The sequence below is a fragment of the Leptonychotes weddellii genome, chromosome 14 (assembly GCF_054177405.1).
Source record: "Leptonychotes weddellii isolate Sample4059 chromosome 14, ASM5417740v2, whole genome shotgun sequence".
In the NCBI taxonomy this organism is placed as follows: Eukaryota; Metazoa; Chordata; class Mammalia; order Carnivora; family Phocidae; genus Leptonychotes; species Leptonychotes weddellii.
This window is the reverse complement of record NC_138382.1, coordinates 67,994,738-68,008,770: the sequence shown is the minus strand read 5'-3', so window position 1 is coordinate 68,008,770 and position 14,033 is coordinate 67,994,738. Positions and strand designations below refer to the sequence as shown.

The 14,033-nt window shown below is 40.2% G+C and overlaps 2 protein-coding genes across 3 annotated transcripts in view; one reads left to right on the top strand and one right to left on the bottom strand.

Annotated features, from left to right (window-relative positions):
- Window positions 1-2,194: 2,194 nt before the first annotated feature.
- Window positions 2,195-7,797, bottom strand: B3GALT9 (beta-1,3-galactosyltransferase 9). Its single transcript, XM_006747708.2, has 3 exons — window positions 7,761-7,797; window positions 4,526-4,617; window positions 2,195-3,298 (listed from the first exon to the last, which is right to left on the bottom strand). Exons 1-3 carry the CDS (start codon window positions 7,795-7,797, stop codon window positions 2,195-2,197), a joined length of 1,233 nt encoding a protein of 410 aa, XP_006747771.2.
- Window positions 7,058-14,033, top strand: part of FBXW2 (F-box and WD repeat domain containing 2) — a 29,347-nt gene continuing 22,371 nt past the window's right edge. Inside the window, exons 1-3 of one of the 2 annotated variants that reach the window (XM_031018595.2) lie at window positions 7,058-7,184; window positions 7,287-7,395; window positions 11,853-12,270. In XM_031018595.2, coding sequence (XP_030874455.1) covers window positions 12,168-12,270 — 103 coding nt within the window. In that variant the 5' untranslated portion in view covers window positions 7,058-7,184; window positions 7,287-7,395; window positions 11,853-12,167. Of the gene's footprint in view, window positions 7,185-7,286; window positions 7,396-11,760; window positions 12,271-14,033 lie in introns of both variants that reach the window. The other variant, XM_006747702.3, reaches the window with a different exon arrangement.

Sequence of the window (14,033 nt, the reverse complement as noted above, 5' to 3'; positions counted from 1 at the left end):
AAATAATGGAGAGTAGCAGGGAAAGCAGAGGTTCAGATATGAAAACAAGAAACATTTGGGGAACTACAAGGCATTGTGACCAAACCCTGGAACTTAAAAGGGGAAAATTATGAAATTCTTTATCATTATTACTAATAGTAGCTACTATTTCTGACAGATTGCACACTCCAGAGCTAGAATGTTAACCTGGCTTCCTGGTGGCTAGTCAGATGTGTTGCTTGATTATATTTTGAAGATAATAGCAAACAAATGTTTGTGAAGCATTGTTCTAAAAGCTTTGCAGGGGCACGTGGGTGGCTCCGGCGGTTAAGCATCCAACTCTTGATTTTGGCTCAGCTCATGATCTCAGGGTTGTGAGATTGAGCCCCTGATCAGGCTCTTTGCTCAGCGGGGAGTCTGCTTGTCCCTCTCCCTCTGCTTCTCCCCTACCCCAATAAATAAATAAATAGCTTTTCATCTATTAACTTATGTTGCTATCCTTCCTCTCCCAGGAATAAAATACTGTTATTACCCTGTTTACACATGAGGCCATGGTACAGCAAAATTAAAGAACTTGCACAAGATCACACAGCAAATGGAGCCAAGATTTGAACCTAAACTGTTTAACTCAAAACATAAATGCTGCCTCTTCCTCTTATTGGACATTTACTGTGGGCCAAATCCAATGCAAAATGCTTGACATCTCATTTAGTCCATAAGTCCTACAAGGTTGATTTTGTGCATAAACTGAGGCTCAGTATATTTTAGTAATATATCAAAAAATATCTAATAAGTGTCATGGTGGAGATTTTCAAAGTGTATTACTTTGGGGACACCTAAAATCCCAAGAACCCCAGGATGGGAGCTATTGATCTAGTGCCTAGTCTTTATACAAGAGAAATCAGAAAGTGTGTTGTAAGTTGAATTGTGTCCCCCAAAAAAGATAATGTTGGATTCCTAACCCCTGATTCCTAATGTGGCCTTATTTTGAAATAGTTTTTGCTGATGTAATCAAAGTAGGATGGGGTCATTTGGGTACCAGTCCAATGACTGTTATCCTTAGAACAGGGAAATTTGGACACAGCACAGAGGGAAAATTATGTGAAGTCACAGACACACAGGAGAAAGCCATGTGTGAAGATGGAGGTAGAGATTAAAGTGATCTGTCTGCAAGCCAAAGAATGCTAAGGATGGTTGTCCACCACCAGAAGCTAGAAAAGACAAGGAAGGATTCTCCCTTCTATAGGCTTCAGGGAGAGCAGGGTCCTGCCAGCACCTTACTTTCAGACATTTAGTCTTCAGAACTTTGAGCAAATACATTTCTGTTCTTTTAATTCACCCAAATTGTGGTACTTTCTTACAGCATTCCTAGGAAACTAATGGAGAGTATACACATAACACAAAATGTGAATTTGTTGCATCCCATCTGTAAAGCAGTGTCTAACTAGGACTTGATGAAAATAGCTTTACAAAGAGTTAGAGATCCAAGTCTTTGGTATGGTTTAAGTTAACATATACTAGGTGGTTGACACTTTTAAATTAAGTGAAATTCTACCACCCGATTACTGAAATGTTTCCTGCTTACATCCAAGATGAAAATGTTGTTCAACACATTCCTTAGTGTTTTCCTTCAATTCTGAGCATTCTCAAAAATCAGTCACCATTGCTATTGCTCAGTCATGACAGTTCCACAGAATATGATGTTTACAAATTCACTAACTGTAAAGAGAAACAAGACTTCTGGTTATAATTAAATTTAATGTTCTCTCATTTCTGGATAAAAGGTTTTATGTTGTTCTTTTTTTAAGATTTATTTATTTTAGAGAGGGAGAGAGCAGCTTGGAGGGGCAGAGGGAGAGGGAGAAAGAGTCTTAAGCAGACTACACGTTGAGTGCAGAGCCCCACGTGGGGCTTGATCTCATGACCATGAGGTCATGACCTGAGCCAAAAACAAGAATCAGATGTTTAACTGACTGTGCCACCCAGGAGCCCCAAAAGGTTTTATTTTGTAAAGAGTCACGCTCCATCAACTTAAATATCATAAAATGAAATCTCAATATGATGTAGTACATCACAGCACTAATAACATTTTGCAACTTGCTAAGAGAAACTACATAAACACAAGGAAGGAGGGATGCCTTCTCTAACAAGGTATGAGTTAATTTAAAAATAAGACATTTATAAGAAAAAGCAAAAAAGAAAACCAAAACCCCTCCTAATCACCAAAATACATGCCATTGTTTTTCATGGTACTCAAGTGAAAACGTTTAAAGCTGTCAAGGTATGTCAGAAGTTTGCAGGAAATGAGCCCGTAGTAAGTCTCAAACAGGGTACATTCTTTCCCACTGCTAATTTCCTTCCATGCCAGGGGCATTTCAGCATCTGTAGTTTCTGAGGACGTAAAAATGAACTTATAGCAACATCTGTTGTATCTGATGTGCTTTTTCCCAGAAAACCTTGAACTGTGGATGGGAATAAGGCCAATGGCCTTGGCACAAATCCCTACAAACACATCAGCAGGAACCATAATGGGTACTTCTTTGAAAACCACATACATCATCCGAGCCACATCTTGGGACATAATAAAGGCCTCACTGCTGCAGTAATCTGGGTAATACTTTTCTTGGTACTCACTAAAAGGAACAAATTCTTGATTATTAGGGTCTCTGTTGGGTGTATCCTGATGGATAACTCTTCCTAAATAGATATCCTCAAAGTGTTCTTTCAGATTGAGAAGATAGTCTACCAAGCTTGGTAGATTGACAAACATCTCTTCATCAACCTTGAGAATGAATAGGGCATTAGGGCAGAAAGTCACAGCCCATTGCATCATTGTGATGATCTTCAGGGTTTGGTTCTCAGAGCTGTCCAAGAAGATTCCTTCAATTATATCATTATTCTTATGGGACTCTTTGTCTATCTCTTGCTGGGTAGTTACCAAAACAGGCATTCCCAAAGCAAACAGTGTGAGAATGTGGTGCCCTTGGACGCTGGTCACGTTACCCCAGGTTTTCCTGATGAGGTCCCGCCTTGTTCCATTTCCTGGGCTACTGAAGATAAGAGAAAGTAAAAATATATTCTTCCCTTTACACACCTCCGACTGGCTCAGGATATAATATTTGGAAAGATTACTTCTTAGGGGTTCCACGTTCAATTTTCTTGCCTTATCCTTTATTTCAAGAACTTTCATATCTACATAAGGCAAAGCATGCAGAAAGTATTCTTCCATAAAATCAGCCCCAAAAAGCAAGGCATGAAATAGGATAACATTAAATAGAATGAAACACCACTGGTGAGTCTGGAGTCTGCAGAATGTCACCTAAATAAGAAGAAAACACATGTTCATTCAAATTTCAACTCTATTCTTGTTTTTGCCCCCACTGAATGGTATAAGTACTTCTTACAGCACTTAGAAGTACACTATTTTAGGGGTTTCTAATTTATTTTTGTTATATGTCTCTCCCACTATATCATGGCCCCTTGGACAGGTGGTTTCATGCCTCTCTCTTCTCCAGTGCTGCAGAGTTTAGTGTTTGGTATGAAGTAGGAACTGAATAAAATGTTAGTTGGTTGTTTTCTTCCTCGTTTGGATGAAAGCCTACTTACTATATGCAAGGCACTGTGTTAGACACTGGAAAAGCAAAGAGGAATCAGACATAGACACATGGATACAAAGTAGCAAGTGGCATTATTGTGCTAAAAACGTATAGGAAAATATATGATGTTCTTTCTGGAAGTGAAGCATTTGGATCAGTTTCTTCTCTAATTATAAAGGTCAAGGGCTAATTTTCCATGAAATAGTTGCTTTTGTTGGCCAGTGAACAATGGCTATTATCAAACATTTACATCCTTCTAGTATGACTTTCCAATTTAATCTAATACTGAATTCTGACATTGTCTGTTTTGGCAATGTTCCCTAATCCATCTGACACATCTATCAATATGGACAAGTTCCCTCTATCTGCATAGCACCCCTTTGGAGATCTAGGATGGACCTGTGCCAAGTTTACTCCACATCATCAAAGAAGATGGAAACTTTCCATCTGGAAGGGTAAATACAGTATTGTAACATAACAGAGAAAGGGAACATTAAAGGAATTAAATTTCTACTGGAGCTTCGATTGACAAAGCTTCTCGTAATAACAGTAACCTCTTATTCAGCACTTGCAGCATGCCAGGCACTGTGCTAAGCACTTTACATGCCTTAATTCATTTAGCCCTGGTAATATCCTTTTCAGGTTATCTTCAAAATTAAGGTAAGCATCCAAGTTTCAAAACCTGCCAAAGATCACTCAATGGGTAAGTACAAAGGGTAGGGCCATGATTTGAATTCAAGTCTGTGAAATTCCAAAGCTCACTCTTAACCGCTGAGAATCCTGACTCTCATCTTTTCCTTCTCTACGTCTACTGAATTGGAAAAGAACATCAAAACAAAATGAACCCCTGCAATTATAATCTGAACTCCTTTCCATTTTCTCAATGCTGATGATTTGCACAGAGAAGATTTTAATAGATATCAAATGCTTCAAAGATTTAAGGAGCTTACCTGCATGTTATCTGTGAGCAATTTCAGGGCTTTGGAAATTATTGAGTCCAGATGCCAAATGATGCCCAAATGTAGCTCAGCATCATTCCAGTCTAACAGCAATTGAAGTAAAGTACTTTGTGTCTGAGACTTTAAGGATAAAGTTTCTTCCTAATCAACCTGAGCTTTTGTCCCAGAATACCTGCTGGCTCCATAGGAAAGCAAGTACAGATTATGTTACAGCTAGGGTGAATCCAGAACAAAGAACAGAGAACACAAACCTATTCAAATGCTCCCAACCTTGTGTACCTCTTGAAACTGATCCCTTGCCTTTATGCTGAATTCCTGGTGAAGTAAGTGTGGGAGTTGAAAGAGCAGTTCACCTACATCACCCCTCCACACATCATCACACAAGGAGAAATGTCGAACAGTCTGTTTTGGAGTGCTCTCAAGAAACTAAACAATTGGAATAGTTCCTGCTCCCTGGTCTATGCACATGCAAGACATATACTAAACATCAAGGAATACTTGTCATCCCTAATGGGTGCATTTTTTTCTCCCAAAAGAAATATCATATGGTGAGGTTTGGTTTATGTTTGCCATTTTCCTAGGGCATGAATGTGTAGGAATTATTCCAAACACTGTTTCTACCAGCAAGTTGAAGAAAAGAAACAACACTCAGCATATTTTCATGTTCTTGTCATATAAGCAGTTGTATTGAGCATTCTGTTTTCAGGCAGGGCTATATTTCATCTTTGTCTTTTCACATGTTGATCTTCCTGCCTGCTACTCACAGCATTTTTTCTGGTAATTGTTTAGCCAGGAAGATCTCATTACATTCAAAGTTGGCTATGTTTTCTCAACCACTGTCATGTAATCTTGGAAATTTTTACAAAGTGGGAAAATCTAACCTAAAAAAATGCAAGAGAAAGGAAATTTTTTATACATTCTAAGTTTAGCAATTAAATAGGTCTTGTATTTAATTAAATACAAATCCTATTTTGCAATTTTCATTTCTCAGCTATAAATTTTGTTCCCAGATCTCCTCTTGGCTTCAACTTAGACAGTTTGGTTTCTTTGTCCATGGGAAAGTCAAACAACATTATCTTCAGGCAGCTCTATCTGGGATTTTCACTTTGATTCATCAAACTCCTACCTCACTGGGGTTGAGACACATAGGGGTGCTTGGTTTTCTTAATTATCTTGGCATTGCCTTCCCTTTCATAGAGGTTATCTGATCTGCATACCCCTGTCTTCCTAAATTTTCTTATAATGTTGTCATCAGTCACTCTTTGGCTACAGAGGCTTCCTTTTGCTCTCCCAGACCTGACTTTCAAGACATCATACCTGACTTCTACCTCACGTAGTCAAATTTTTATTTCCCATGTTTCAAGTACACTAGATGAACCCAGGATGCTTGGACCTTTGGCCCTTCTCCACCACTAACTGGATATGCGACTGTCTTATGGTCTATACAATGTGCTATCTCTTGGACCAGTCTGTTCTACAGGGTAGCCATTAGCCACGTGTGGCTATTTAAATTTAAATTAATTAAAATTGTATTTCCTCAGTCATATTAGGCATTTTCAAGTGTTCAATAGTCCCAAGAGGCTAGTGGCTGCCCTATTAGACGATGCAAATAGAGAATATCATTGCTGAAAAATCCTATCGGATGGTGCTGGTGTAAGATACGAGTGCGTGTATGCGGTTTATGAGCCTTCACAGAGCGACAAGGAGAATTTATGCTCTGAAGGGGGCCTGGGTTGAAATCCTATGATAGCCAGTTACTAAGACTTTAGGCAAGATGCCTTTTGACCTCGATTTCCCTATCTCTAAAAACAGAGCTAATAATAGTAACTACCGTATAGGGCTGCTGTGGGAATTGAGCGCGGTGACATAAAGTGATCAGCATAGTGCCTGGCACATAGGAAGCACAGTTTTAGTTCTTTGACACTTAAAGATTTATGCTTCATCTTTCAGTCCTTGGAAGGATCACAGGAGGAAGGTACTATAACTACTATGCAATAGAGGGAAATAAATCCAGAGAGGTTAAATAAGTAGGGCATGGGCACAGCCAGAGTGTTAAGAGCTGGGATTCGAATCTAGATCACCTGACTGTTCTTTCGCTCACCCATCCCCTCACTTGCTTAATTTTTCTCCTTAGCCCTTGCTAAGACTTGCACCATACCTTGTTTAGTTATTTATCTGTCTCCCTCCCCCGCTAGGACGTAAATCCCAGGCGGTCGGGTATTTTTGTGCTTTTGGCTCATTAACCCTATCTCCCAGAACAGTTTTTGGGAAATAATAGGTGGCTCGATGGGTTGTTTGACTTTGGACACGTCTTTGAAATTTTCCTCCCTCTCCTCCGTAAGGAGAGGATAAGAAAAAGTGCCACACAGTGCAAGGTCAGATCGGACGAGAGACATTTCCGATACACAGCACGGAAAGAAGTTTAGGACGAGGCTCCACAGGTCTAAGTTGTAGTGCGCATGCTCGCCCCTCTCCGCGCCCCTCTCCGCGCTCTTCCCCGCCCGCCCGCTTCCCTCCGGAGGCCGGGGCCGGAAGTGCACCCGCGTCCGCTGGGCGCCGCGGGCGGAGGGACGCGCGGAGATGACGCAGGCAGCACCGGAAGCCGCTCCCCTGTGAGGTTGCAGACCCCGAGCGGCGGCCGCTGGTCCAGGTCTGTATTTGAGGCGGGGCCGGGCCGAGGAGGGGGCACTCAGGCGCCCGCGCCTCTGCTGACCAGCCGCGCCTCGGGCCGTTTGTGTTTCTTTCCCTGCAGGCGCCATGGCTGCGGAGCGGACCCGGCCGCTGCGAGGCTCTGGCGGCCCGAGCGCGCCTAGTCGGTGTGAGCCCGGCGCGAGGTCCCGGGCCCCGGGGCGCTCGCTCAGGTCAGTGCTGCGCGGAACACGACTCTGGAAGCAGGGGACCTGGGAGCGACGAACGGGTTGAAGGGATCTGGAGTTAATAAGGGATCTGGGAAAATTGAGTCTCGGAGTTACTACCTCTTAGTTCCTCAGTTTCCTTAGCTGTGAAATGAGTTAACAGTGATGTCCCAGGGCTGCCATGACTTTGAAAGATGATGAAGTGTGGCGAGGTGGTTTAAGAAGTACAAAGCGCTGTATTAATGTGAGGGACTGCGCCATAGTTGTGGGTATGCGATCGAAACAGGTGTGCATGTGGGGTGCCGCTTGCAATACAGATAACAATATTAATGCTAAATAATAATGGTACCTGGCGTTTCTTGGAGGCTTACAGTGTGTCGGGTACTGTGCTAAACGCTTTACGTGCATTATCCGACTTAATCCTCACAAAAACCCTTGTAGGGAATGCTGTGCGTGGTTGCATTTTTCAAGTGAAGAGATTGGACTTGAGATGGGTGAAGTGATTTCCCCAGGGTCACTCAGCAACAAGTGGAGTTGCAGAGCTTGTATTTGACACTATTTGTATTCTTTCCGAGCTGTTTTTATTTATCTTAAAACTAAAGGCGGTTTTAAAGTAAACAGTATATTCACATGGTTTTAAATTCAAGAAAGGGCTCCTCGCGCCTATTCCTTAGCTGTCTAGTTTTCTCTGGAGGCAACCAGTATTACCAGCTTCTTGAATATTCAAAAGATACCAGGCACGTGTATGTTTATAAATACACGTTTTCAAAACCTCTGTACCATAACTGCTGATAATGTTTGATAAGGAAGCAGGGAAGATGAGGGAAGCCTCCTCTTCAACAACAAATGTCTTGCTTTCATTCTTAACTAGGCCAGGTCCTGGTGGAGAAAAGGAAAACACATATGCGATGTTTTATCCAGAAGGCTGTCTCTAATAAAACCTAGGGGTATAGGTTTTGTTTTGTTTTGGGAGGGTGGGGGCTGGGAAAGATGTTAAGCAGCTGCTTCCTATGGGACCCTGGGAAAGTCACTCTACTTCTTAGGCCATAAATTTCTTCATTTATTAGTTAAGGGCAGGAGTACTGATACTTTCCATGTAGTTCTGATAATCAGATGAAGTACTGTCTATGAATAGTACTTGAGTCTTTTAAACCAATACAAATATGAGAGTTGCCTAAGGGAATATATGGAGTTAATGGCAGAACTAGAGACCAAACCCAGACCTCCCATCTTCCAGTTTAGGAGTCTTCATCACACCACCCATTTCGGAGCCTTGTGATTGTTAATATTGAGGGCAGAAGGGCAGGTTTAATGTTTAATCTGAATTGGGGGAAAAAGGGAAAGGCAGAATGAAGTGTGGGTAGAGACAAAAATGCACCTAGTGGGAAATTCTAGCCTCAAGTCAATAACTGCCCTTAATTATAAAACTAAATCCCAGTAAGCTTGAGCCCTTGAGTTTTTCCTCCATATATTTTGAGCCATTTTAAGGGAAACTTTATGATAAGGATCATAGGGTAGTAAGGGATGTTAGTGGTCCTATCTGTTCCAGCCTTATGGCTACTATAAGCTTTCCTGGCAGGTATTCATAGTGATAAAACTAACAAAAATACCATGTGAGTTAACTTTAGACTGTGTGAAGGATGTCCTTGCCCTATTTCTGATTTTCATAACTCTCAAAGTGAGTAATAGCTTCCATTTTACAGATGACCGAACTGAAGTTTAGAAGTTGGTCAGAGTTGCCCATGATCCCATAGGAAGTAGCTGAATCAGTAAAAGATTTGACTGACTCCAGAGCATTTTCATTTACCTCATTCTGCCTCTGTTTCTAACTGTCCTTGACTTTCCCAGCAGTGGGAACCTCACACTGTTCTGGAGACAGCCCTTAAATTATTGGAAAGCTCCTGTTGAATTGAAATCCTGCTTCCTGAAGTTGTCCCATTTGGACCTTGTGCTGCTAGTACATATTCCTAGACGCTCTCTAAAAGGGTTCGTTTTAGACCTGTGACCTTAAGAAAGTTCCCTCCAAGTCAGTTGATTTTTTTTAGAAAAGTAAAAACTGGTATTTTTTTAATAGTGCCGAGTTGGGGAAAAAATTATTAGAGGTTAAGAGAATATCTGAATCTCAGAAATGGCTGAGTTTTTTAAAGGCGCTCATTGGAAAGTTTGTCCCATAATCTTGTGTGGTGTCATGAGTACATTAATTTGGCATTCTGTAGGATGTCTCTTAGTTGTTGTCAATGGTGGCAACCTGGTAACGTTTTCATGGGTATTATAAATTTGCCTTGTAGTCATTTAAATAATAATTCAGCTTCTTATAAGCGGAAATAAGCATTTCTGTGATGGATGTGTGGATACTTGTGTGTGTGTAGGTGTGAGAGAGGAAGTCTTCCACACTTTTTCACTGTAAAAAGTGATTCCTGGGTAGATGTTTTGGTGTATGTTTTTAATTGGCCAGTATTAATTAATTAGCTGTTGTGACATTTTGTGAATGTCCACAGAAAACGGTTGTTTTGCCTTGCTGTGAGTGTTTTTTTTATAGTAAAAAATTTCCAGAAATGTTAAAATGTTGTTTGGATTCAGAAGGAGGAGGCTTGTTAGCTTGTTTTGTTGATAAAACTTTCGGTGAACTATTTTTTGGTTGCCAAGTAAATCCTTAAGCTAATAAATCCTACCTAGCCCAAACCCGGAGGATTCCAAAATATTATTTTAAAGTTCATTCAGTGTTCCCAAAACCAAACTATGAGATAGGAGATGATATGATTGGAAGGTTTGGTTGCTTTTACTCTTTTGTGTCCGATAACATTCTTGCCAAATTTGGTATTGGGAAATTAATGGAAATGATTTTTACTGACCTACATGAACAAAGTTGAAAGATGAGATCTGGCTTTTGATGTAGACCTGACCTAGAAGACATATATGGGAAGGAATTTATTTTCCTCTTCCACATTAATTTGGATATAAATTTTTAAAATTAGTATGACAGTCTGGTGGGAGAATAAGTGATCAGGTTAGAAGGAAAGATGGTTTTCTTTTTAAATTATGGAAATGTTTAAACATATGATAATAAAGAGAATAAAAAACCCTCCATGTACCAATCACCAGCACTAACATGTATCAACATATAGCCAACCCTGGGAAAGATGTTTTTACTGATTTGCTTCATTTTTTGTTTTCTTTTCATTAGTTTAGACCCTTTTGTTAAAAGTGGGTTGACACTTTGACACAGTATGTAATGCTGTATACTTGTAAGGTTTTTTTTTGTTCCAGTTAGTCCTGGAGCAATTTGTCGTTCTCCTAAAGGAGAAGGTGCTGTAATCAGGTAGTTACAGTGCCTCCAGATTTTATGACCAGCCTATGATGCTCCTGGTTGTAGCTGTTGTCAGGGTGAGACAGCTTGATGTGGTTGGAAGAGTACTGATGGTGAGAGCACTGACCTCCAGGCTGTTCTGATGCCATTTTAATGGCTCTGTTGACTACAGGCGAATCACTTACCTTATCTGACTTTTAACTTCCTCCTCTGGAAAGTGGACATGATGCTACCTGTTTTTTTGGTGTTTTGGAAGCATCAGGATCACTCATTTGACTTATTTGTGCAGGCTTCCTTGACCCTCATTGCTCTGTGTGGCACATGGTTAGGAGTTGTCACCAGCTCATACGAGGCTTATAAAAACTGTGAGGCCACGTAAGGCCTGTGGTAATTCATGTTCTAACAGGTAGTGCCATAAAGGAAGTAGAAGAACCAGAATACCTGAGCCACATAACTTATTACATATGCTTATTTTTCTTCCCTAAACCCTTTTTGGCTGAACATCTGTTGAAAAGCCAGTAGTCAGTTTTGTGATTTTGGTAACAGGTCAGGCTGTGCCTAGCATGATAACTAATATATCCAGTTACTGCTCAGGAGACTTGCCTTCTGGTTGTCACATGCTGGTGCTTATTTTTGTGATTTTAGTACCCAAATAGAGTGTGTATTAAGGAAGTAGTGTTATGATGGTTTTGATGGGGGTGGGGTGGGGAGAAGTATATTATGTAGAATAAACTATTTTATAATGAATGAATACTTTGTAAATCTTTTACTCTGAAGATGCATGTAGCATTTGCTAGACTTCAAAAGGAGCAAGTCACATACACCTACATGAGTCTCACTGACTTGTGTTTCAGAGATCATGATTTATTAAAAGTATGTTTTCTCAAATGTATTTTCCTCTGTGTGCATGGAAGATTTTCAAATGCAGTATATTAACTGTAAAGTTGTAGTAACTCAGCATTAAGTTGTAATGCCAAGTTTTTTACACTAATTTTCATTTGTTAGCAGTCTTGCTTGAACAGTCTTTTTGAGCAGAACTAATACAATATTTTGATGTGCCACAGGTAAATTTTTCCATAACCTTATGGAGAGAAAGGACTTTGAGACATGGCTTGATAACATTTCTGTTACATTTCTTTCTCTGACGGACTTGCAGAAAAATGAAACTCTGGATCACCTGATTAGTCTGAGTGGGGCAGTCCAGCTCAGGCATCTCTCCAATAACCTGGAGACTCTCCTCAAGCGGGACTTCCTCAAACTCCTTCCCCTGGAGCTCAGTTTTTATTTGTTAAAATGGCTCGATCCTCAGACTTTACTCACATGCTGCCTCGTCTCTAAACAGTGGAATAAGGTGATAAGTGCCTGTACAGAGGTGTGGCAGACTGCATGTAAAAATTTGGGCTGGCAGATAGATGATTCTGTTCAGGACGCTTTGCACTGGAAGAAGGTTTATTTGAAGGCTATTTTGAGAATGAAGCAACTGGAGGACCATGAAGCCTTTGAGACCTCATCATTAATTGGACACAGTGCCAGAGTGTATGCACTTTACTATAAAGATGGACTTCTCTGTACAGGTAAGAGATCCTGGAACGGTTTTGTTGTTGTTTTGCATTTCATAGGGTGTAATCTTAGAAACAGAACAAACGACTCCTTAGGCTTGAGGATGGCAAGTATTAATTATATGAGATATCTGTAGTTGCATTCCCCCTTCCCCCATCCCTGAGTGGTTTTACCTGCATTTATCCTCTTTCCTTCCAGGAAACAAATCATTTTTATAAAATTGTATGAGAAGAAAGCTTCAGACATTCTTTTAAATGTGATGTGAATCAGGAAGCTGTAACTATTTTTTTCAGTGCTTTTTCCTTCCATGTACGGTTCTCCATGTTGGTTAAAATTTTTTTTTTTCTGTCAGCAATGTTTTTTGAGAAAAATCAGTGAAAAAGTTGGTGTCTAGACCTAGTGAGTAGTTAGATCATCTTGGAAGAATTACTTAACCTCTCTGTGTTTGTTTCCTTGTCTGTATAATATGGGAAGGGAGGTATTTGTCTTGTGCTGTAAATTCCTGTAGTTCTAAGAAGAATTAGAATCTGAGTTTGGGCATGGAAACAAAGTTAGATATTTTAACCCTAAGCAATTAAGTAACTGTATAACAAATAAAATAATCATTAAAATTTGTAATTATGTATATCTTCTAATTATAATGAGCATATGTTTCTATGCATAATTATAATCAGTGCACATGTTTTAGGCAATACATTTTGATAGGCATTGTAAGTAATTCTTAGGCAATGTCTAGAATGGTTCCAGGCAGTTCTTATCAATGATCCCAATGCCTATTCACTTTCATTGTATATAATATTTAGGAATACTTGGTGTTCTTTCTTCATTCAAGATAATTCCTTTCTTCTTTTTTTTTTTAAATATTTATTTATGAGAGAGAGAGAGGGAGCAGAAGCGGGAGGGGTACAGGAAGAGGGAGAGAGAATCTCAAGCAGACTCCACACTGATCGTGGAGCCCCACACACAGAGCTCGATCTCACAGCCCTGAGATCACAACCAAAGCCGAAAACCAAGAGTCAGATGCTTAACCAACTGTGCCATCCAGGCACCCCCCCCAAGATAACTTCTAAATAGTGGCCTTTTTTTAATTGCATATACTGTTCCTTTGTGTAAATGTCATCATTATTTGGCCAATTCAATATTAATGCATATTCAGATTGTTTCTGTTTTTATGAATATTTTTGTTTGCATTTTTTTCCCTTGAATTATTTACTTGGGGCAGAAGCCTCAAAGTAGAATCACAGATCCAGAAATATGAATGATTTTAAAGCTCCTCTTACTGTCCTTCCCAGAGAGATTGAATTGGTGCCATGGCCACAGCAAAGTTTTAAAGATTTTATTTATTTATTTAAGAGAGAGAATGAGAGAGAGAGAGCACATGAAAGGGGGGAGGGTCAGAGGGAGAAGCAGACCCCCCGCCGAGCAGGGAGCCCGATGCGGGACTCGATCCCGGGACTCCAGGATCATGACCTGAGCCGAAGGCAGTCGCTTAACCGACTGAGCCACCCAGGCGCCCAACACAGCAAAGTTTTAAATAACCTGCTTCTCTCTGAGCGTTCCACCAGAATCAATTTTAATATTTTTGAGATGTATGATTTCTCAAGGATATACATTTTCTCATGTGGTGATATATTCTCTGAAATGCTAGATACTTTGCCAGTTTTATAAAATAAACATTAAATTTAAGGCATTTCGTGGTTTCATTTGTTTGTCATCCTGAAGTTACTCCATGCTCATGTTATTCCCTGTCCTATAAGCCAGATTATTGGAAAAGCAT

Bases quoted from the DNA above. Each gene is read 5' to 3' on its own strand.
- B3GALT9 (XM_006747708.2), bottom strand. From the start codon at position 7,797: ATGCACGTAAAGCGTTTAGCACAGTACCCGACACACT. The intron at 4,618-7,760 runs GTAAGCCTCCAA...AATTGCTGTTAG, and splicing joins AGCACAGTACCCGACACACT to ACTGGAATGATGCTGAGCTA. The intron at 3,299-4,525 runs GTAAGCTCCTTA...CTTCTTATTTAG, and splicing joins TGCTCACAGATAACATGCAG to GTGACATTCTGCAGACTCCA.